At 39.9% G+C, this 24947-nt stretch overlaps 1 protein-coding gene across 6 annotated transcripts in view; it reads right to left on the bottom strand.

The window, feature by feature from the left end:
- MAP3K4 (mitogen-activated protein kinase kinase kinase 4) overlaps positions 1-24947 on the bottom strand; it is a 99016-nt gene that overhangs the window by 64257 nt on the left and 9812 nt on the right. Inside the window, exon 1 of one of the 6 annotated variants that reach the window (XM_074896637.1) lies at positions 12993-13436. The exons of the other annotated variants lie outside the window; for them this stretch is intronic. Within the exon in view, the coding sequence (XP_074752738.1) occupies positions 12993-13024 (32 nt within the window). The 5' untranslated portion in view covers positions 13025-13436. Of the gene's footprint in view, positions 1-12992; positions 13437-24947 lie in introns of those variants that run through there. 6 annotated transcript variants of the gene reach the window in all.

Below are 24947 nucleotides of genomic sequence, written 5' to 3'. Positions count from 1 at the left end.
ATCAGAATCTGAAGAGACAGAATACAGAACTTCTTCAATTTTTTTTTTTTAACAGAGTCAAAATGTTGGCAATGTATCTACAATTCCAGTTCAGTCATGAAAACAGAGATACATCTTCTAGATTTTCAAAGGCCTGCAAACAAAAATAGGAGAGAGGGAAAACAGATATAAAATTTGAAGCAGCAGGACAGGAAGCAAAAAGTCTGGCAATTGTTGCTGTTTATAAAAGCCATGAGCCTTTAGAAAAATATAGTCATTTATCATTAAAAAAAAGTGAATGCACAAAAAGACCACTGAAGATCACATGGGGACATGTTAAAATTAAGTAGGCTAACACTAAAGAGTATGATTTTTAACCAGTATAAATTTTTTGCACTTTACTGAAGCATTATTCAAACTCTCAAAGTTTGTAACAACCAATAATAAGAGGTCGTGCTAAAAATTGAGAGCTATGTGGAGAAAACATTTTTTTAATCTTCCCTTTATATCAGCTACCCTTGATCCTCATAAGCAGGAGTTCAAATGTATCAGGCTCTTACATAATTAACTCAGGTTCGGCCACTGCCTATCATCCCACGTGCAGCTTAAAAGCTTGCTGAGAATCAGAGCAGTAGAGGTCAACTGATCGGACTAGAAGCGCAGAGCAATACATTTGAGTTATGCAATTACAATGCAGTAGCCAGGATAATCACTCACCACTATACTTACCAAGCTGCACCCTCCACAGGCTGCTGTCGTAAACAGCTTCCTGCAGTTTCAAAGACATCACACCATTCACATATCAGTAACGTTCTTTCTCAACTCTTCCGATGGCGTCCTGCCATTCCCATACAGGGAGCTGCAAGGTCTGTACAAGGTCCACCACCGAATTACCAAGTACTTGTTCTTGACACTCAGTGCCTTTGTTTTAAAGGCAAAGTATCTATTTTTTAACTTATGTTCCTTAACAGGGATTCAGCTTGATAATTAAAGGATGTAGGAAGACAAAGCTTCATTAGCCTGTTCTTCATGATGTACACTGTCAATCAGCTAAGGTAGCAGAAAACACAGGCACTACATGTTGCCAATCAAGTCTTTTCAAAGCTAAGGGAGCTCTCCCTAAATGTAGTTGCAACCACTCTATTTCAAAGATAAACAATATCCTGACAACAACATAATTGCAAATTGTTATCGTCCCACTGCTGGCAATGCAAAAAGCAAATAGGATTTTTAGGTCACCATCTCTGCATCTGTTAAAACTGCAAAACAAATCCAGTTAAGAGCTGCTAAACACCACACACAACACAACTCTGGAATCAGCAGCTCTATGAAGCAGTACTGGGTTTTATCTGTATAGCACAGAACATGACAGTACTCCTGGACCAATAGCACTAGGAAGGACCTTCATTAATCAACCTGTAGCATTTTGGGAAATTCTGACTGAGGATGAGACAACCTAGTCAGGAAAACAAGATAAAATGAACTGAAGTTCTGCTCAAGTACAGGACTGCTATCTGGTAAACTCCTAGTGTATGTATGTTCCAACATTATGAATGCATCACACACTCCTATTTTTTAATCACCTTTAAAAGATTCCCCATTCCGAGGGAAGCTATAAGCTTAAATAAGTGGGCTTGGTTCTGAAAAGTTCCCGATCTGAAAGCAGAAAGGACTATAAATCCAATTTTGTATACAGTCTTCTCTTAGAAGGACCTGCTACATATTTGAATACTAAAAGTAAATGCTTGCAGCTGTTGCACTCAAAGCAGTTACTACAAACTGCTGTAAGGGCAGTAAAAGAAACAGTAACAAAAAAACTTGAAGGAAGGACTACAAGTGCAATTCCAAGGAAGCCTTCAGTAAAAAGCAAGAAAAAAATCTTGTGGGTTTTTTGGTGTGGTTTTTTTTTTTTTTTTTTTTTTTTTACAGAGCAGCAGGAATTTCCTCAAAGTTTGTGCAAATAAATCTGTATTTTTTTGCTAAATACACTCTGCGTAAATCTGTCACAGTGCTGGGGGGTGGGGGGTGGAGGTGCAAAATAGCCTGGTTAGCAAGATACAAAAATTCTGTGACTAGTGTGGACATTTAAATGATGTACATGTCACACATTCCTATTGTGACTCTACCTCCAGAGACACTAACAAAAAAAATCGTTCACATTAAAACCTAATGTGAACGAATCCTCCTTGGGGCTATCACAAGTCAAATGAGGCACATGGTTGGGAAAAGCCAGCATGGATTCACAAGGGGAAATTGTGCTTGATAAACCAGATCGCGTTCTACAACCAAGTAACCTCCTGAGTTGATGTGTGGCGAGCAGTGGACATTGCCTACCTGGATTTCTCCAAAGCTTTCAATATGATTCCCCACAGCCTCCTCACTGATACATCACAGAATGGACAAGTGGTCTGTGCAATGGGTAGGGAACTGGCTGACAGGTCGCACCCAGAGGGTGGTGGGAAATAGCTCCTTTTCAAACTGACAACCTGTCAGGATTGGGATCCCCAGGGAGCAATGCTGGGCCTAACACTGTTAAGTGATCTGGATGATGGGATCAAGTGTATCCAACAAAGTTTGCTGGCATGTGGGGAAGTTCGCCAACTGAGTGGGGAAGTGGACACCTTGGAACAGAGAGCCACCCTGCAGGAAGACCTGGAGAATCTGAAAGAGTGGGCTAACAAGAACTTTACAAAGTTCAACAAGGACAAGTGCAAGGTCTTGCACCTGGGAAAACATAATCCAGGAGTGCAGCACAGGCTGCAGAACAGCGTGCTGCTGCGGCAAAGAAAGCCAAGAAGATACTGGATTGCATCAACAAGGGTATCACCAGCAGAGATGAAGAAGCCATTACCCCACTCTACTCAGTGCTTGTCAGGCCACACCTGGAACGCTGTGTTCAGTTTTAGTCCACGCTATACAAAAAAGATGTGAACAGGCTGGAGAGGGTCCAGAAGAGAGCCACAGAGATGATCAAAGGACTGGGAAGCCTGCCATAAAAGGAAAGGCTGAGAGAATTGGGTTTGTTCAGCCCTGAGAAAAGAAGGCTTAGGGGGAAACCTTATCATCATGTTCCAGTATTTAAAGGGTGGCTACAAGGCAGACTCCCTTTTTACAAGAAGTCACAGGGAAAAGACGAGGGCTAACAGGTACAAGTTACTCCTGGGGAGATTCCGACTGGACACAAGAGAAGAATTTTTCACCATGAGAACCATCAGCCACTGGAATAATCTCCCAGGAAGTGGTGGATTCCCCAACACTGGACACACTTAAGATTCAGCTGGAGAGGGTACTGGGCCACATTGCCTAGACCATGATTTTGCCAAGAAAGGTTGGACCAGGTGATCCTTGAGGTCCCTTCCACCCTGGTATTCTATGATTCTAATACTGACATAGAGTAATGGAGATACTTGACCTTGTATTCACATTTGAATCTCATATGCCTCATCTTAGCATTTCTGAACAGTCAATGTTAAATCTTGGTTCCCAGTAACTTCTAATTGCTGCCAACATATTAATAGCTCTTACTGTTACACACTTGGTAATATACTTGGTAAGATTTTTAACAATACAATTGAATTTGACTTGAAACTAAAGTCATGCCTGGCTTTAACTTGGGCAAATTATAGGAAAACACCAAGTTTTTGGTGTTTGTGGTTTGTTTTTTTTTTTTTTAACAGGAATCACTATCACAAAGATAAGGTACAGATATAGTCCTTAAAGTTTTTCTGGTGTAAAAAAACTTACAAGAACAGAAAAGTCTTTAAATTATGAAGGGTGAATGCAAAAAGCACTGAGACTCCTCTATTAAGACCTAGATCACCTGTCTCCTGAGAAAAAACAAACAAACAAACAAACAAAACCTTTGTTACTTTTAGAAAATACCACTGCTCAGCAAATGAATACCCATGGTTTTCGGTAAGGAATTGGAAGGAGTATCCATTACCTGTCTGTCGCCTTCCAAAATTTGAGAGAGAACAAGAGCACACAGACCTATGCCACATCCCACCAGTAGAACAAAAAGCACTGAAAGCAACTTTGAGCTGGAGGGGAGAGCAGTAACAAAGTCTTTGGTGTTCCAAGCTTTCTGCTCACGAGGATCTTGTAGACATCACATTACTCTAGAAAAAAGGCATCTGAATAACTTAATTTACAATAAAACCTGGCAGAAAAACACCTAACAGCAATCTCACAGTGGCAAAGGGGAACTTCAGAATATCATCTCTTATGACATGAAGGCTGTTATCAAAAAAGGCAGGGAAGAAGGACAAAATAAAAACATTCTCTAAAGCCCTTGCAACTCTTCCTTCAGTTGGTAAGTAAAAAGAGTAATTACTAACTCCTTTCACTTCTCAGTACCTGTTTTTCAAGCGTGTGTTTCAAACTCAATCTGTGTATCCCTATGATCACCCTTACATCTGCACTATTCTTGCTTTCTACAGGTGGCTAATCCTATCTAGTTAAAGGCATCCATTTCCCATCTCTTCGGAAAGCTAAAATATAAATATTTATGAGGGTCACATTCAATCTCTCATCGATTTCTCTATTATGTAAGGCACACCAATGTCAAGCCTAAAATGAATGGGAAAAAAAACAACTTGAAACTTATCTTAAAATTAGAAGAAAGTTTGAAGGAGACAGAGATGCTAAATGACTGGAAGTAACCTGGGGAAATGAAAAAATATTTTGTCATGGTGTCATCTTAAAACAACATCCTAAGGCAAAAGTCTAGTGCTTTTCTGTACTCACTAATATTACAAAATAATGTTTTAAAGAAGAAATAGCATCGGCACAACAACTTCAGTTTTAAGGAATTTTCAAATTCAGCTGTACATAGCTACATTTTTCCTCCCAGAGGAATGAGAAGACAGTATATGTGAATAGTTGTCTAATAGTCTAGAAATGAAAAACCATCTTGCTGGGGAAAAGTGGCACCTGGAGGGTGGTGTTACTTACGAGATAATTTTACCATTTACTGCTGATGCTAACTGAAAAAAGCACTTGCATTTTTCAGCAAGTAAGTCTGCAGATGCAAATTTTACAGATTCTAAGTTTTCATTAGAACGGGTTACAGCAGAGAAGGTTTTATGAGCACAAAAAACATTAAGTAATATTAAAAAACTTTTAAAATCAAGTATAAAATGTAATGAAGTTTATTCACACAATTTTCTACTGGGATGAAGTAAAGAGCCTCAGAAATTACCAAGCCTATAGTTCAGCTGACAGCAAAAAGGGAACCTGTTCCAGTGCACCTTTTGTATCCCAGGTTGCACATCCCTGCCCTGTCTGCATAGACACCAACAATCATGTGAACTCTGTCACCAACTTGATGGGGAAAAGAAACAAATTAATTTTTTGGTGCATCAGTTACCCACCAGGTCAATAAGCTGAAGTGAAAACTCTACAGACATGTGACTGCTAGAACCAGAAAGAATGTAGTGGAGGATCTCGGCCTCCTCTTGGGGAGAGACCAGGTGGAAGAAAGCAACCTGATGCTCCAACACATTAAGTGTAATGTGAAGTTGTACCCTCAGTCACTCTCTTCTGGCTACAGCTGAAGCAACTGATAAGATGCCTGTCCTTTCTGCTTCCCACTGACACTTTGTCAGAAGTGATCAGCCCCCAAGACACACAGGTATAACTGAAAGTACAGACCCTAGTTCTTCACTCATCCTGCCAAAACAATCCAATTTAGCTGGAATGTCTTTGTTAGCAAGATTTTTGCAACTTCAACCACTTTCATTTTGATTAGGCAACCAAATGTACTTCATGTTACGCTAGCAAGTTTCACATGGCAGATATTCCTAGTTGAGGGGAGGGAGAGAGGGACGTTAGGATATGAGAATAATAATTTCTATTCTGGGACAGCTGCAAAACTAACATAGTATTTTTAATTCAGCAATTATTAAAGCAAAGTAATTGGGCAGGCAGATGCTTAAGGTAATACTTGTATTACTATCAAGAATTGCTTGAATTCTATAATTCCAGTATCTTATCTACAAATTAACCTGTGAACAAGGGTTCATCAACATAGAAATAATTACAGAAACACTAAAACTTCATTAGTAAATAAGCAGAATGTAATAGTAGCCCTGTAATAGCCACACTTTGTTCACTATTTGCACCTTCTTTATCTTTGAAGACTAACCTGTAGCATGGCTGCACAAATGCAAACACGAAATACTGCTAGGAAGCCCTGACCTACATCTTGCCACCTCCTTGCAAACTATGTGTTTACTCTACAACAGTTCTGCTAACAGTTAAGCACCAAGTACAATAAATCCCAGGTCAGCTGAGGCCTGAGAGCAGTACAAAGTAAGTATTTCTGCTGCAAGATGAACAGTGGTTTGTAGCAAGACTTCACTGTGACAGAACAACCACACTTTCTGTAGAAATCCACAAGGAAAAGAAGTCATTATTGGGAAAAAGACTAAGGTAAAGTTTAGAGCTAAACAGTTAATCTTTTACTAATTCCCAATGACATGTCTTCCCCCTTGGTTACTCTCAAGCTGTTTAACTAGAGCAGAAGGACCCAGCAAGTGTGAACACACTTCATTTCTACAGTAGACCTCAAGCACATGTCTGTAGACAGTTCCCCCCATTACAAAGTTTCTTACAACACTACTGTACTGATGAACAACATTTATTTTAAGAGAGAATTTCAAACAAAATCTTCTGTTTCTCAAGATCTGGAAACTATCACAGTCAGTTTTATAAATTACTAATACTTTAACACTTCTTCCAAAGTTCTCCTATATTCTTGTGCAGAAGTTTTAAAATACTTGATTATTTAGGACAGAAAGACCTAAGAGTCACAGAAAAATGTAGCAGCCTATTGAAACAGCAGAGAGGTGTTGAAGCACCTTTTGACTATAAAAATATGGTAAACTTCAAAACCACAGAAATTGTCAAACGCGTTAAAAATAAAGCAAAATGCAAATGAGTATTCATATCTTTTTATTGTAAGCAAAGGTAAGAGCTATTAAGACCTATTTAAATGACTTTTCTCCTACAAGTTACACCAACTAGAAATAAGTGTAAAAAAAATAAAACAGAGTTTTTATAACAGTTTTGGCAGTTCTTCATGTTCTCATCTCAGAAAAAATAATAATCAGAACCTCCTGTTATTTTTTACTAATAAATCTGGAAACAGAGAAAGGTTAATTAATTTTTCCATCTTGGATTATTGTAAATTTTCATGCAAATTTGGATTATGACATAACAGCATTTACAGAATCTGCATGTACATTAATCTCTGAGCTTTTTTTCCCCTGATTCACAAATAGATTTTTTGATTAAAACTATGCCGTATGTTATTTCAATAAGAAAGAACAATGGGCCTATTTAATTCTGACATTGTCTATAACATGTAAAAAAGTGTGAAAATGTTGATGGATTTGTCAGGTTTCCCCATCCACATTTAAGCCTACCAGGTGAAGCTGCAAATGGATCAAAGGTTAGAACTGTAGAAACAGGAGCTAAGAGAGCTTTACCCAGCCCAGCTAGTATCCAGCTCTCTTCAATGTCTCAGAACAAATAATGTCAAAATATTAATTGGTTTCAGTCACCATGCTTCATCCTTAGTGCTACTTTTTCAATCGCAACTATATCATAACTCATCTTTGGGAAAAAATAGTTTTTCAAACTGAAATTTTCAAGAACAGGACTTTTTTTTTTTTAAATTAGAAGCTCTGAAAAACATTTTCATCACTGAAGTAAAGATAGTTGATCGTTTCATTGCATAGTATAAATCCAAAGAGTAAGCGCTGCAGTTCAATTCTTGGCACCTGCATGATTCAGATCCCCAGGACTCAAGCTACACAGCCCAAAAAAGTACTTCATTAAGAAGTACTTATGAAAAATCTACACTAGCAAATCTGGATGATTTTCAGGAAAATTTAAGCCACACCAAGAAGAGTTACATACTACTGGGAAAAGAGATACTATGACAGAAAGCATTAAGCTGCTAGGCTTAACTATAAATATATCATATATAACACTGATAAATTGGGAGAGACACAGATCTAGGATAAAAGGTAACACTGATAAATTGGGAGAGACACAGATCTAGGATAAAAGGTAACAAGATCTGTAACTGCTATTCTTCCCCTACTCTCCCATGCAGAAATTGTACTCTTGTCAGAAAGTTCCATTGCTAGGTAAGAAAAAGCTACCAATTGGTTTTCATCCCAAAGTTTCAGTTCATCTTTTAGATGAAGTCGAAATCTACAAGTACCCTGAAGGTGAAGCTAAATATTTTTTAGTGGAAGCTGGTGCTTAAGCACTGAGTGCTGGACTACTAGTCCATGACCTTTGGAAAACCCAGGCAATGCAGTGGAGCTGTGGTACTCTGCACTATTTGGAGCATCCCAAATACTCAACGGACATACCCATGGAGAGTTCTACAGTGCAGCCAAGAAGTAACAGAGGTATATGTAACTGTGGCCTTGTTATCACTTACTGGATGGATGTCTCATAGCCAAAATGGTAAAAACCTTTACAAATACAGCTCTGAGAGAAGCCATCAGCAAGTAAACCAGCAGCACACATAAGCCAAGGGCAGAAAAAATCATACATGTCTACCACATTAGAAAGCAACACATGGCAGTCAATACCATTAAATGTTAGCAGGACACAGATGGGACAGAATTAATTTCCTCCTTCTACCCTGTGACAGCAGAAGACATTCATCAGAGCAATAAAGTTATATCCCATCTTGTCTGGATCCAGAATAAACTTGATCAAGGTTCATGGCACACTGATGTGATTTTACATAGAAGGTTCCTGGACTGGACAAGTGTGAACATTTCACAAACTCAAACTCGAGTGTTAAGAACAAACATACTGGTTTAGCTTCAAGTCTGCAGTTTGACAAGGACGAGCGTGGCACAATTATCAGCTCTTTAAATGAATAAACTTCTATTTTTAAAAATTAAAATATTGTTAATAGTTTACAGGCTAAACATAGCATCAACACAGTTAACAGTTGATAGCAGAAGAAAACTTAAGGGAAGTAATAGCCCTGCAAACAGAAATGGCATATACAACAGTAAATCCAACCACACAGGTAAAGAAATAACAGCCGAGATACCTGTATTTTCCTATGCTGACAGAGATCAACATACTACTTGACTAGCACCAGGTAGTATAAAAAAATGTCTTCTAAATCTATTTTAGATGCAGTTTAAAAGAACCGTTTGTATATAATTTAAGAAATGTGGTTGTCAAGGAAGACAAATCTTTATAAGCCTCTAAAAATCCAAGTTCGCTCCCTAAAATAAAAGTTACTGCATATCCCTTATCCTTTCCTTTAAATTCAGTAGATCTGTTTTTCATCACAGCACAGTTTGCATTCCACAAGGGCCAATATCACTATCTTACATAATAGTAAAACTAACCTTGACACAGACAGCACTAATTAACAGACATAAAAACAACTCAAGCAGCCACACAAGGCAGACTAATCCTTGCTGCTACAAATGCCAAAGACAACTAACACTTCATGTGTGTTTGTGCGTAGGTGGCGCAATCAGTCATTCATCCCGATCTTGCACATGTAAACAAGAAAATGCAATACATGAAGAATAGAGATTACATCTTACCTCATTTAAATGCATGAAAAAAAACCCAACAACAAAAAAGATGGTAAAACTCTATACACTTAAATAATTTTTCCCACTGAAGCTATAATTCTGAATTAATAAAATAATTTTAAACTCTTTCACTGCTTATACACTATCAGTCATACAGATAATTTGACAAACAGAAAAATAGATTGAGCACAATTCATGACATGACCTCAGGCTTCAAGCAACTGATGCTGCAGACTGACAGCCCAGTTCATTGTCATCATAGAGCCAACAAATCTGATAGACAGACCACTGAAAAATTCCCCTGCACAGAGGAAGCCTCCACATCATTCACAGTTCTGTCCTGCTTTATTCACAGCCTTGCTTCTTCCCTCAACCCTTGCACTGGATGTATGCCAGGAGAAAGAGGGCCACAAGCATCAAGGCATAAATTAGAGTAGCCCTATGGCTCTTCATGCCTTTGCAGTGCCACCAAAACTGGCATCCCAACAAAGGAAATGCTTAAGGCCTCATTTTTCTCTATAGTGGATTTTATGTCAGAAAATTATTGGGAAAGCCTAAAATTTGGCTCAGAAAATTTAAAGCTTAAAGGCCATAACCAAGAAGCACCAAACATGAACACGTTTTAATTATGGTGTTAAATTATCTAAATGGTAACATCTTGAAAACTATGTTTCCTTTGTTACAAGGATAAGATACTTAAATGTGAATTCTTCCCCAAACTTTTAAGTAGTATCTTTTCACTTATCCACAACCACTGCAGGATGCCAGTGTCCAACTGCAATCCTATCTCAAAAGCAGTATCTGCCCATATGTTCCCTGAGCATTTTTCAGTTTACAGCTGCCTCCCCTCTCTCCACCCTGAAGCATATATTTCAACAAAGAAAAGGAAGACCTGGAAAACCAGTCTGCTTTTGGAGAGAGAGTCTCAATTAAATGCTTTGGACTAACGACTGTGTAATTCAAAAAAAGTCATGAATATACCATATGTTTGTCTTCGATTTACAAAATATACTGTCACATATTTCTTCTGCAAAGACACAGAATCCTTACACAAACAGCTTTCCAACCCATAAGGCAGTCTCATGACAATAAATCAATAAACTGTTTTTTAAACAAAAGTAGGTATATTGCTAATGAGTACTTCTCCAACAGAAGTAAACTTAACTTAAAAGAATACATTATACCAGTGCACTTCAGTACTAGTGAGAACACTTTATGACAAGAACACATTCATACTCTACAAACAGAATTAAAAGCTATTTGCCACCAAATGGATTTCAAATTGCCAAGCGTGCACACAGACCCATCGATTTCAACAAGATTCTGACCTCACAGCCACAAGACTGAACATCTAATAACTCCAAAACTTAAATCAATTTTAATCATGTTGAAAATGCTTCACTCTACTCTTGCATTACTTTCAAGAAAAATCAAGTACCAGGTAAAGCCAGAGGAGCAGTTCTGTTCTAAAGCAGATGTGAAGTTGATACATACATGTGAAGTTCGACATAGCACTTAGGGATCTGGTGTAGTTGGGAACTGTCAATGTTACATAAATGGCTGGACTGGATGATCTTCAAGGTCTTTTCCAACCTAGACAATTCTGTGATTCTGTGATACACAAAGTACACACAGAAGTGAATCACAGTGGAGTACATACATTACCCTACACAAATTAAGGCTACCTAATTGTTTTGAGACATCTCCTTCCCACCCACCAGCTCACTCTGAAATAACTAATTCAATTTTCATTTGCTGGGTAAAGTTGCCACCGCACTATCCACACCCACATCCGACTCATATAAACTGTCTTTTAATAAGCAGAATCCAGCAGAGGTCAGAAATGGCCCTAGACAGGAAATGCCTGGGTGTTTTCCATTCAGGCACTGCAGATTACTTTTCTACACGAAGACAGCCCAGGTCTAGGGTCATGCTGTTGTACAAACTTAATTTTAAATCGTCTTCTGCTTAACCTGCACTATTACTCTTTGAAGAGACTGCAAAAGGGAACTTGGAAGCTTACGAATTCAGTTGCCCTACTGGCATTTGTGTTTCATAATATTTCTGTTAAATCTAATTAACTGTTATATACCTTCTGGTTTTGGTATTCTCATGACGTAAGAAAAACAAATCATTAAAATACATTAATGAAAATTCAAACCAGACATTGTTCAACACCATAGCCTCGATCCAAGCTGGAGTGCATCACCACTTCCCTTTTATTACATCAGTACAAAACAGCAACATGCAATATCCAAGACTGATCTCAGGAACGTGACAGCACGAAGCTTTTTTTGCACAGCACACCTGGAATACAATGTGCCTGACTACTGCCTTACAGTACTAATTGATCGTACAAGCATTTTAAAAAACGTTTCTTAAATGCCTGCTAGTGAGAAGTGAAGTGCATCAACAGGATGTTATTTTAAAAGGAGAAATAATTGCCAGGGAATTAATAACTTGGACTTATGCAACACTTCTACAGCCAGTTGGAAACACTAAACCATGAAGTAATTTGCATCCCCATCTCTCAGCAGGGCACAGATGGAGACTTGCAAAAAGCCAATCTGCAGGTCAGCACATTCAGGAGGTAACAGCAGTTGCAAAAAGCTTCAGGCATAACGCTAACCCTCTTTGTGGAAGATTTTTTTTTTTTTTCAAACTGCATCTTCTGACAAATATGGATTGCAACGTTGCCAGGAGCGATACTCCAAGATCCTGCTGTTTCATCGGCACGCCAGGGAGAGCCCAACTACCTGGTTTTAATCGCGGCTTCTATAAACACGAGAGACCCTCCTAGAAGGTGGTGTTTCCATCGCTGCTCTTCGCAAGTCAAGGCGCACAGCCCACCCTCTGTCAGCCTCGCGGGGGGCGCCGACAGCTACTCCCCCTCCTCTCCGCACTCCCCTTCACCACCGGCGCCGGCCCCAGCTGCCGGTAAAAGTTTTGCTCCCGGCGCCAGCCCTGCGAGTGCCCCACAACCACCCGTCTGCTCCTGCTGCTCAACTGGGGGGGAAGGAAACGGCTTGTTTTTAATTGCAAAGCGCCCACAAAACACTGCCTTACCCACCGCAGCCACTAGAGATTCCTTATCGAGGCGCTTTCTCACTCGGTGGGCGCTTTATAAAAGCGCTGAGGTAGCAACAGCAGCAGCCGGAGTTTTTGCATCGCCAAAGGACCGGAGGGGGGGGAGCGGAGGGAAGGAGGGTGGTTTTAAAAACGCACCCCCGGCAACGCAGCGCTCGGGCTGCCCTGCCCGGCCGTGCCCCGGCGGCCAGGGGCCAGGCAGGCTGCGCGGCGGGGCGGCTGCCGCTCGCAACCCCCGGCTCGGTGGCGGCCCCGGCTCGGCGCCACAATCTGGCAGCGGGCGGTCTGCGCCGCTCCCCGCGCACAGCCCCCTGTTTGGCAGCGCCGGGTACTGACCTCCCCGGCGGCGGCGGCGGCGGCTCCTCCATGGCGGCGGCGGGGGACACCAGCGCGGCGACGTCTCTCACGCACGCACCGAGGCCGGCATGGCGGCGGATCGCGGTGCACGGCCCGGCCCGGCCCGCTGCGGCGCCGAGGGTGCAGCGAGGAGAGGGAGGGGGGTCTCTACCCGGCTGCAGGAATCCGGCCGCGCAGAGCCGCCCGCGCGGCCGCCATCTTGGGAACAGCCTCCGAGGGCCGCGGAGCCGGGAGCATCGCTACGGCGCGCGAGGAGGGACCGGCCCAGCCAGAGGCGCGCGCTCCGCCGCGGCGGGACGGGCGGGCGGGGAGCGGCGCCTCCGGGCGTGGGCTCCCCCCGCCGCGCGCGCGGCCGCCCCTCACCCGCGCGACGGGGACGGGGCGCGCGGCGAAACTGCCGCGCTTCGCCTCCGGGGACGCGGGGGGTGTTTCCCCGCGGTTCTCCGGGAGGGGCCGCCGCCCGGGAGGGGCCGCGTTTATTCCGGCGCCAGGCGGTGATGGAGGCGCGGCGGGAGCTGCCGCCCCGCCAGCTGGCGCCCGCCTGCCTCCACACCCGTGACAGAGCTTTGGCCGTTAGCGACTGCCACTCGCTGCGGGTGCCGGGGTCTCACAACTTGAAAGTTTCCACAACGTTAGCAGCCAGAGGGAGAAGAAAGACCTAATTTCTGAGAGGAAGATGGTTAGTTCGGCAGGTACCAGCTCCCTGCAGCCCACCGGCGTGCTGAGGGTGGAGCTACCACGGATTTCAACTAGCTCGAAGGCATGAAAAGGCCCTCGAGTCCTCTTTGAGAGGGTACATGGAAGAGTTCCCAGGGGTGCTCACAGCTGTACAGGCAAAACAACAACAGAAAATGTAGGCATCATTTATTCTGCTGCTTGCCGAGTAACTTGTTTCATTTAATAAACCTGGTCTCTGAATCCTCCAGCAGCGCTGGTTATCGGCCTTGAACAGAGAACTGGAGCCACATTATCCATTTGGAAATACAGGGAGGAAAAAATGTAATTTCCTGAACTATAGCTTGGCTGGAATACCAACGTTAACGCCCTTTAAAGGCAGAAAAGCGCCATGAGTTATTTAATTGTCACGGTTGGTGAGAGTGAGCCTCATCTTTTGTTTTACAGGACTGGAAGTACAGCAGCAAACCCTGGCATCAGTAATGTGTATACAAACAGTATATTCTGAAGAGTGAAATTTGAACTTGGACTGGAATCAATACTAGATTCTCCTTTATGTGCAGTTCCTTCATTAAATTAACTGCACAAGAAACTTACACAGATTTCTTGCCTGATACTAAAGTTCAGTCCAAGTTTAAGAAACAAAGTTTCTTACAAATGGATTTTAACAGGCCTCTTGAAATAAGAGAATTTTTTTAAAGCTGAAATGCAGAAGATACTTCCACTATACATTTTATAATTTTAACAAATACATGCATTAAAATGGGGGACCAGATGAGTAACATTATGCAGGAAGTCAGTTCCTCATTTTCTATAGGTCAAGAAAAATAACTGGATCATCATGACCCTGATGGTCATGACATTTAAATATCAAGACATTCAGCATTTATGTGCAAAATTATTAATTGAGATTGCCTCATATAATGGAAAAAAAGCAGTATTTAGCATGTTAACGATTCTTGGTCAAATACTTGAGCCCAAACCCAAAAAGCAGTTCTAAAAGCAGCTATAATACATTCCTACTGATCTGTCATGGTGAACAAAACCTGGAAACTATAAATGAAGAAAGTCAACATTAGAAATTCTGAAGCATTAACCTAATAAATTACTTGTCGTCTCCATAAAAACATAAATTCTCTAAATCTAAAGCCAAGCTCCTTATTTCACAATCAACACTTTTTTTAGTACGATTGCAAATAACAATGTCATTAATGAAGTAATTGCATAGCAATGGCTTTTAGCATTCTTTTCAGCTATGTTATGGACCACTGTCTGACACCATCTCTTCAGCTATTTGCAGGGCAGAGAAGTATTTATGTTTAGCAATCACGGCAAAATTTTGCAGCTTCTTCAATCAAAACAGTCAGTGCAGTGGTATGCCAGAAGCACAGAGTTTTCATTAACAAGGAAAAATCAAAAGCCCATACTGCTTTTTGCCACAGATGTGATGGCATGATGGCATAGATGCACCAACATCCCAGGGGCCTTTGGCAAAGGAGGAAATGGGGAGTGCCCACTGCCACTACTTTCTGTACATAATAAGATGATTTACAGAAGCAAATTGGAGTTCACTGCAGCCTCTTAAACAAAGAGGTCCAGAATAAACTTCCCTGCATGCCTCTTCCCCTTTCTCTTTAGGGCAACCCAGCATATTGAGTTGCATCACATTCTTGTGGTATACCATCAAGAATATGCTAAAACTACAGATAACTGGCCAAGCAAAGCAAGGCTGTAAGTTTGATACAACGGCACTTATTTGTCTGCAAAAGGCCATAGTGAGCAACATAACTTCTGGCATCAAGGAGAAAACTGTAAGAGGAGAGGTTTATGAATGGCCTGCAGAGAACTTGGAAGGAAAGAAAAAGAGATGCAGGAATATATGGAGCTGGTAGTGCAGGAAACAGTGGATGATGTAAGACTATCAGAGCCTATATAGAGATAATATTTAGCAAAGACAAAATGTAAAGAAGTTACGGAGGTCTTACAAAAATTAATACACACAAAATTCTTATAATTAGTTCTGGCTTCTTTCAAGGAATGTCTTTTGATTTCAAAGACTCCCTGTCCACCAAGTTGTAAGTCTAAATATATCAACTTTGCACAGGTGCATGGAAATTGGTAAATGAAATTGTTCACTCTGGTTCCACTACTGGAACAGAAGATGGCACAAAATTAAAACAGATATGACAATAAACTGTGTCTTAATCTGTCAGAAAATTGAGTTAAAATATTAGTAATATTAATGCATTTTATTGTCTGATGTGGCAAAATCATGACCCCAAAATTCTAGGTTTTAAAAAAACCCAGGCAACTGTCAAAGTAGACAAACTTACTTCAGTTTAACTTCAGTTTTCTGACATTTTAAAATGAATTTTCTTCTTTTTTTCCAGCAACCATGTGGGTTTATATTTTTAGCAGATACTGTGATTTCTTAGGAATTGCTTTTTATTCCAGCAGCATGCCTTTTATTTCATAAGCAGTCCTAGAACTTGCAATACAAGTTTAATGGCAATAGCATCCTAGAAACAAAAATAGATCTTTCAAATAGCTTTTTAAAATTTCTACTGAAACTATCCTTTCACTTTCCATCTTTTCCTGGGGCATAGATCCTGGTATTCCTTTCTCCTCATTTTATCACAAGTATTAGACAGGATTGTACGTGCAGCTGTGCTTTTGACATTTGTGAGTTCTACAGCTCTTTTCTATATACAAAAGATACTGATGAAGAAAAAGAAAGATTGGGTCTATATAGGTAATTAAATATAAGAATGTCTTCCAAAATTTTTCTCCCAGTACCTGTCACAAGGCCAAACTTTTATTTCATGTTACAAATGTTATGCAGAATAAGGCACATCTTGTTCTTTTTTTAAACACAGTTAATGAAATGTAGTAATCGTATGGCTCTTCACTGTGAACTACATGCAAAAATTAAATTCTCTACAAAAACAGCTTTGTAGATTTAGGTTTTCCTTCCAATAAATTATTTATTTTAATTCCACTAAAAGCTGTTTAAAAGTAAAAGCAGAGTTAATTAGATATAGTCCCCTTTTCAGCAGTAGACACTGGAAAGCAGCCTGTTAGGTATAGTTAGTCTAGATCTAGTTAAATGTCCGGAAGATAGAATTTTCATTTTTTTCTTGGTCACAGATTAAAAGTGCTCCTCTGCAATGCAATGAAGAGTAAAACATGAACAATACCTGCATTTAATATCTAGAAGACAATCTGACACCATTTCTTTCTTATGTAGATATTGCAACTAGATATTCCAGAGTCAGAATAAAATACCAAGATGTATTTCTACCTGGAAATATGCAGATTCTTCCATCTACAGTTTTGTTGCTTTCACAGAAGATCGGGTTGGGGTTTTTTTTTAAAGAAACTGAACTCGGTTTTCAGTGTCGTATAATTTGAGCTTTGCTGCAATTGATTCGAAGTGTGAACCTCTGAAAGAAATTAAGGGAGTCACGCTGTATATACCCCTGTTCAATCATCCGTTACCACTGTGATTCATTCACTTCAGAAGCTCGCACGATAGCTGCCAAAGCTTGTTCAGCAGCATGGTTTAACACCCATGCTATAATAGGAGCCAGCTAGCTTGACGGAGGTAGAGTATTTCTGTCTGAACACTGTCATCTCACATGCTGCATGTCAGATCACACAGGGCTTGATATCATTAACTCATCACTATTAAAGGAGCATTTGTTAATAAGAGTACCATGAGGTCAGAAACATTCCTGGGATTATTGTCTTGTCACTTCAACTGGGTTGGGGTTTTTTTTTGGTGCTTCCTGTCCTAAAAAGCAACTGTATGTAACACTGCCTCTGCCATTATTAAAATGGCATGACCCACATAAGAGAACTATAAACCTCAGTTGTGCTTAAAGCAGTGTGATTTTACTGTGTAAAGCTGGTCTTTGGGCTTAGTGTCTGTAAAGCTGGGCATAGCTAAAACCGCTGGCTGGTATTCAAATGTACCTAGGCACTGGACATAGAAATGATTGTCCTTATAAAGAGACTGAAAATGTTTCTGAGTCAACACATGTAACTGTGGCTGCAGTAGCTTACATCTTCCCAAGAACTGACTTTGGACCTGTGAAAATAAACTGCACTGAATTTAGTGCTACTTGAACTTGATTATCAACAACAGAGTAAGCTTTCTTAAAGCTGGCTTGGCTCCTGCTAAATCACACTGTAATTTTTTCCCCAACTGTATAATAGACACACTCAGTGACCAGCCATGGGACATTTATAAACAAGCTCAAGATTGTTGCAGTGCTTGTTTGCATTTGTCTTCAGTATAGTAATTTCATGTTCAAAGAAGCTCCACTGAAGAATTGGGGCCCATCCTCTGAAACCATGTTTGTAGACCCAGAGCATATCCATCTGTTTGCTGTGTGTGCCTGCCAGTGCAATTTAGTGCACTACTGCGTGCAATTTTCCATGTTTTCTAGCATATTTCAAGTTTGAAAACTTGCTTACATTAAAAGTTTTAAAGTGATGCTATTTATTTTCATCAGCCCAGAAACAAAAAAAAAAAAGTTCCAGACTCTATCTGTTAAAATGTCTGGTTGTGCATCTGAGATTCCTTCTATATCGGCCTTACAGCAGCTGCATTATCCCAGCAGAAAACAGCTGTCAGATCTGTATCAAACTTCCCTGCCTAGGGATACCTTCTCCAGCTCCTGTCCATCTCTCCTCCTTCCAACAGCATTCTCTACAAAGTGAGAATAGTCACAGAAGAGCAGTGTAGCTGGCAGATTCCTTTACCCCAGCAGTTCCTGGCTGTTGCATCAGCTGTATGGAGTTATAAACAGCCATGAGAAAATTCTAATCTTCATTTAATGTTAATCCCTGCAAACATTTATATACACATCAGTTCACTTATATAATGGGTATGCTGAAATCAATGGAACAACCCTGGGAGAACAGTTACTCATATATAAATGTTTGTAGGATTCATTTCCTCCTTTTGCTCTGAATCATCTGGAATAATTTAGCACCCACAGCTTCACAAGGTGAGTTTTGTAATCATGTTGATAGTTTGCTTCTGGTGAACAGCAGTAGGAACTAAGTTATACTCTACTTGTTGCAATGCCCTCCTAACAAGAGGATAGCAAGATAGTAACTCAGTCAGCAGCTCCCAGTTGTCTCCAACTCTGCAGTGCTCCAGGTTTTATCTTACATCTTCATTTCTGTCCACTTCATTACTTAAAAAAAAGCTGTTACCTCACTGTGAACAGAACTATTTTCATCCTTCTAAATACTTTCACAGTTCCTACAGTATAAAACATTCTAAAGAGATAATAACCTGCCATTTGATATTATTTCAATGCATTCTGAGTTTTTTATTCTCACTTGAGTCTTATTGGCCCTCATCATTATTTCTATAATTGTTTTGCATTTCCTCTTCTTCACAGGTACTGCTTATTTTAAGACACATCCGTGCTAGGAAACATAGCACGCAGAACTTGAAATAACTGTTGAATGATGTGAGCTAATCTGCTTTCCTGGAAGCACCAGTCTCTCTAGCTACAGCCAGCTGAGGAATCCTTTTTATGACCCTTGTATTAGGGAGCTGAGATCCATGTGACATCCTCTGCCGAGCGGCTACACAAGAGGTAGCCCTCCATGCATTTAGCACTTCTATGAGGCAGTTCAGAAGAAGTCATAAATGTTAGTTATGAATGACACTGCTTCTGAAACCTTCCTAATCAAGAATAATGGAGAACCATAAAGGACGGTGCTGGAATTTCTGGAAGAGCCATGAAAAGCTGGACAGCAAAGCTTAATAGCTCCTTTCCCCACTTTTCATTCTTTTCTCCTCTATCTCAGCCAAGCAAAACTTGTATATTTTATAGGACTTTAGTCTTTTTTCCCTACCCAATTTGTATGATGGAGTTCACACATGCTTCTGCAAAGAATCAGAGCACCACAGATCTGCAGGTATCAGGCAGCATTTGACTGCTCTGCTTAGTACCTTCCACTGAGATGAGAGAACCCCAGGGTCTCCAGGTGTATTACGAATACATACTGATTGTTGCCCAGGTGATAAATTGTAAAGCAATATATATGCCTGTTGGTTTGCTTGACTGAGATGGGTTTCTCAGCCCTTTTTTACTGACTTTTTCTCTTGCTAGCTTAAAGTACCTCTCTGCTCTTATCTCATTAGCTAGGAGACTTTCTGAAGTTGTTTAGGGAGGCTTGTGTCTTTTTGGGACTGAGAAGACCAAGTAGCAGGTAAAGTGGATGATCTAACCATTCCTATTATCCCAGAAGCATAGGAGAGTGGATTAAGTAAAAGAAAAGGGATAATCACAGTGATGTCAACTCTCTTATTTGTAAGATCCATAACACATGCAGGCTCTCTCTAAGAGTTTCAGAATTTATTCAGCGTGGCCTTCATGCATTTGTGAGTAAAAAATGATGCTGTATCAAACATATTTGTGCTCATCACCTTTCTGAAGCCCACCTTCAAGTATTCTACATTTTGACCTCTCCTAAGGATGGATATAGGTTCAAATAACATGGGTCAGAATCAAAAAGCAATACCAAGCTGACTCTCAGAACCATGACCATGATACTTCAGTTACTGAAGCATCGTGTGACTTCTGACTTCAGAATTCCCATATTTTCATCTTTAAATTCACAACTGTAGTATTTCAGCACTGGCATTTATGTGTTTCATCTTTTGAATTAGACAGCAAAACAAAAAACCCAATCATTTAACTAGGTACTCTATGAAGATGAAGTATCAACATTTACCATGGAAATAAAGGGATAAAATATTCCAGAACAAATGTTTTTGGTACAGAGACAGGAAATCAGATTGTTGTTTGTTGGATGTTTTTTTTTTTTTTCCTGTGGCTGCAGAATCTTCTTATGCAGCTCTACAGAAGTTTATAGTTGCAATGAGCATAAATCTTACCCCAGTTACACCTTTTTCTAACATCCTCCTTCCTCTCCTCCATTTGCCTGAATAATGCTACATCCATCCATCACAGCTGCAGAGGCTACACAGAACCAGCAGAACTACCTCTGTAGGTGACTTGAAAAAGTTTTTCCTTTGCCATTGGATGCCCTGTGAAGTTTTATATATCCCTGGTAAACCTATTATCCCACACATGGCATAGCAGTTCCTTGGTTTTTAGTTGTTGACAGGAAAATATGTTACAGATAAATGAAAAATAATCTACTTTTACTATGTTTGCTAACATGATTTAGATTTACCCATGTAACCATGACGTTTTTGAAAAAGAAAAAGAAATTTTGGGAAAATTTGAAAAATATTGTTAGGTTTTATTTTAGTGTAAGCATTTTTTATTACTGTAGCAACGGCCTTAGTGAAAGTGCGAGAGGGTGCATCATTTTGCTTTTTTTCCTAGGCTCATAATTTTCCAAAAAAACTTCACAATGAACTGATACTTTCCAGATTCAGACTCCATCCAAGAAAGAGTTTTGTCAAAATTTGGACAAAATACATTTAACAATTTTGAATCCCATTCATGTTCTTTCATTCCCAACAACAACAACAAAAAAGACTGTTTTCCTTCTTTTTTCCTACAAATTAAAATTCACAAAACCCCAGTGAAGTGGCATCAAAATCGTTCAGATGAAGAGCATCTGAAGAAAATTGTTTGCTAATATAACCATGCATACATAGGTAATCCATGTAAAAATTCACCTCAGTCTAAGGCCAGTGCAGTTAGTGCTCTGCAATCGCTACCACTCAGGGAGGAGCAGAATATCAGGGAACTAATTATTTCTAGTGCATCTGTCAAAGGAAAGTTCAGTAGCAGAATCTGAGACAGCAGTGTCTGTTAACAAGCGTTAGATGTTTATATTGTTCTGGATTAAAAGATGAAGATAAATTTCTTATTATCTTTATGGGTACACAGTCTCATCAATATATGACAATGGTATCACTGATACCATGACTGTGTTTTACTTGAGATAAAACCCAAAGTGATTGTCACTGATTTTTAACCAATTAAGATATTAAAATACTATGTAACCTAAACATAGCTTGTACTATGTAACCTAAACATAGCTTGTAACTCTATTCTGTTTTTCTTAGCACTGCGAATGCTTTTGAAAATGCTTTTCTTTAAAAAAAAGATGGTTGCCAGCAGCATCTTTGGGTAGATTTCACTGTGACTGTAAGGATACAATGAGCATTGCTTTTTAAGAGTAGCTTTTTTAACTCTAAATTGCACTCTAAAGCCATTCAGTTCCATAGCAGTTGCTCTCAGCTGTGGTGCTAATCAGAAATACAAGCAAAGGTGTCAACATTTTGTTAGTTCTTGTTCCTGTCCAGGAAAGATAGAATAAGATAGTGTGTTGGTGAATGGGATGACCTTGTTGAAGCAGAGGATCTGTCACTTCCCAGTTCCTCCTCTCTTACAGGCTGAATGATATGGCATGTTTGAGCCCTGTTTCTGCTGTTTAGCTATAGATAGTCTGAAAGTTTGAGGGATAAATTTTCTTCACCCTTAATCCCATCAGAGACACCAGTCAATTAGCCCTACTACTTACCCTTGACATGAAGGCACTAACATAAAATATACCGAATTTGGTTAAAAGACTCCAGCTTTCTAACCACACATGGATATCACAGCATGCAGAGCTAGGGAAGAAAGCACTTTTGTGCAGATTCAGCACCCAGTTTTCAAGAGGGCAAGCACACATTATTCTTCAGTAGTACTGGAGAAAGACTCCAGTCCCACTGGAGTACTACTACTGCAGAAGGAGAGCTCGCTTGTTCATCTGTTGGAAGCATTTAGTATGGGTCAGTTACAAAACACTTCACATGTTGCATAACTGTAACTAGCCTGAGATGAGATCACAGAGTGATTTCTCTTCTAACTAACCCTTTAGATGGACATTTGAACTACAGCCCATCTGTCTGAGCTGGTCTCTTGTGGTCTTCATCAGGCATAAATGACTACTCACAGAATGAGAAGATATGTATTCTATAAGCTGTGGAAGATTACTCTAATACATCCTATATTTCTAAAGGGACAGTTAAGGTTGATATAAGAACAGTACTGCCCAGGGTGCTAGGTCATCTTGTCTAGACTGTGCTTTTGCCAGAAAAGGTTGGACCAGATAATCCTTGATGTCCCTTCCAACCTGGTATTCTATGATTCTGATTCTTATCTGGATTTAAAATTTCAAGAATAACACTTCAGTTAAATTTTTTGCATTAAAATGTAGTACTTGCATATTTATAAAACACCACCAAATGACAGCTGAGTTCTGAGCTCCCCAGCACAAAAAAGACATGGACATGTTGGAGTGAGTCCAGCAAAGGACCACAAAGGTAATGAAGGGTGTGGAGCATCTGGGATCTGAGGAGAGGCTGAGAGGGCTGGGACTTCAGCCCGGAGAAGGTAAGGCTCAGGAAGGATCTTACCCATGGGTATAAATACATGATGGGGGGAGTGTAAAGAAGATGGAGCCAGGCTCTTCCCAGTGGTGTCCAATGAAAGGACAAGAGGCAATGGAAACAAACTAAACTACAGGAAATTCTGTTTAGACATCAGAATAACTTTTCTTACCATGAGGGTTGTCAAACAATGGCATAGGTTGCTCAGGGAGGTTGTGGAGTCTCCATTCCTGGAGATATTCAAAACCCAACTGGTTGTGGCCCTCAGCAACCTGCTCCTGCTTACCCTGCTTTAACCAGAGCGTTGGGATGAGGTGACCTCCAGGGGAACTTCAGCCATTCTGTAATTGATCTCATAAATACAAGTATTTGAATTACAAGCAATCTCAAATACAGAAAGTTCAGTAGGAAATACTATTTAAAAGCACACAGCACCACAAAACTTTAAAAAAAAAGTTTTACCAAAACTTTTGGTATTATTTATCACTTTGTCACAAATTGTGTTTTTTTAAACCATGGATTTTGAATAAAGAGCAATTGAAGATAAAAATTAAACTATTCTAAAATATGTCATTCACACTGCTGTTAAGCACCCACTTCTGCATATCAAATTGTAACTTCCTGTCAGAAGAAGATGCACAAATACTGTTTATATGGATATAAGGACAGCTTTGCAAGTGTTTTCTCCTTTCCAAAGCTGTGTCATTTCTCACTAATGAAGTTTTATAGCCAGGCTTGACCATACAGCCTTTTTCTTATACTTGGGCTGTAGGTTATTTGTTTTGAGAAACTCCTAAAGAGCAATTAACATTAACAATGTCTTGCTTTTGTACTTCAAGTGATACAAAATCCTGATATTCAAATTGTATAAATTATAAACCATTGCATTTTACAAAGCCTGTCATTATTTGAATGTGGTCAACTTTACTGCTCTGCAAATGTGACACCCTTATTCATTTGTACCAAGTCAGATTCAGAAAATCTTAGACTCCTCTGATTTCAACAGGTATTTCCCTGTGTGAGGTTTGCCCAACCAAGAGAAGAATTGGCTCTGTGCTACTCCCCATCATGGCACTGTACCTCAGCTGAGCTTTCTGATATATTTTAATTACTGTACTGCCTGTATTTGAAAATAGCCTGTAAGCATGTTTAATGTGCCAAGTACCTATAATCTATTTATATTGCCAATATTTTTCAGAGTTACATTTCATGCTACATTTATTACAGCTATTCTAAATCTCCTTGTTGTATCCACAACAGCCTGCCAACCAGGGTGTTGAATTTAACTGTGAATGGATCTCTCTCCCTGAAGTAACTGGCTCACATAGACTTCAGAAAGGGATGTTCTGCCTGCCTCATCACTTGTCTAAAGAGGGTAAGGGCAGAGCTATCAAAATTACTCTCTGATGTAATGCAGTGAGTATGAGTCTCCTAGAAAGCTGCAAGTTATAGGTGTCACAGTCATGCTTGTAGGGTTATCATTAGAGAGTCCAATTTCCTGTGAACTGTATGGTCAAATGATTTTTATTTTAATTTAAAAGATTTCTGCTTGAGAAAGCAGTTACAAGCAACCAGCTTTTAAATATGCCATTGATTGTCTTTCCTATTTGATCATAAGCATTTTGGTCCACAGCTCAGTGACTAAAGTGCACTGACAAGTTTTCTTCATTTTATACTAACTGCATTTTTTGATGCAAACCAGAAGTGAATCTGATTACCATCCTGACGTTCAGAGCCTTATATTTATGCATAAATATTAAGATTCAACATAAACCAGTTGTGCTCATATTGGTCGTCAGAGTCCCATAAGCTCATTGTGAAAATGTGGCTATTTGCATATTTAAAAAATCTGAAAGGTATTATTTAAAAGTACA

Source organism: Athene noctua, chromosome 1 (assembly GCF_965140245.1).
Source record: "Athene noctua chromosome 1, bAthNoc1.hap1.1, whole genome shotgun sequence".
Classification (NCBI taxonomy): domain Eukaryota; kingdom Metazoa; phylum Chordata; class Aves; order Strigiformes; family Strigidae; genus Athene; species Athene noctua.
The sequence above is the reverse complement of the archived record's forward strand: the minus strand, read 5'-3'. Positions and strand labels throughout refer to the sequence as shown.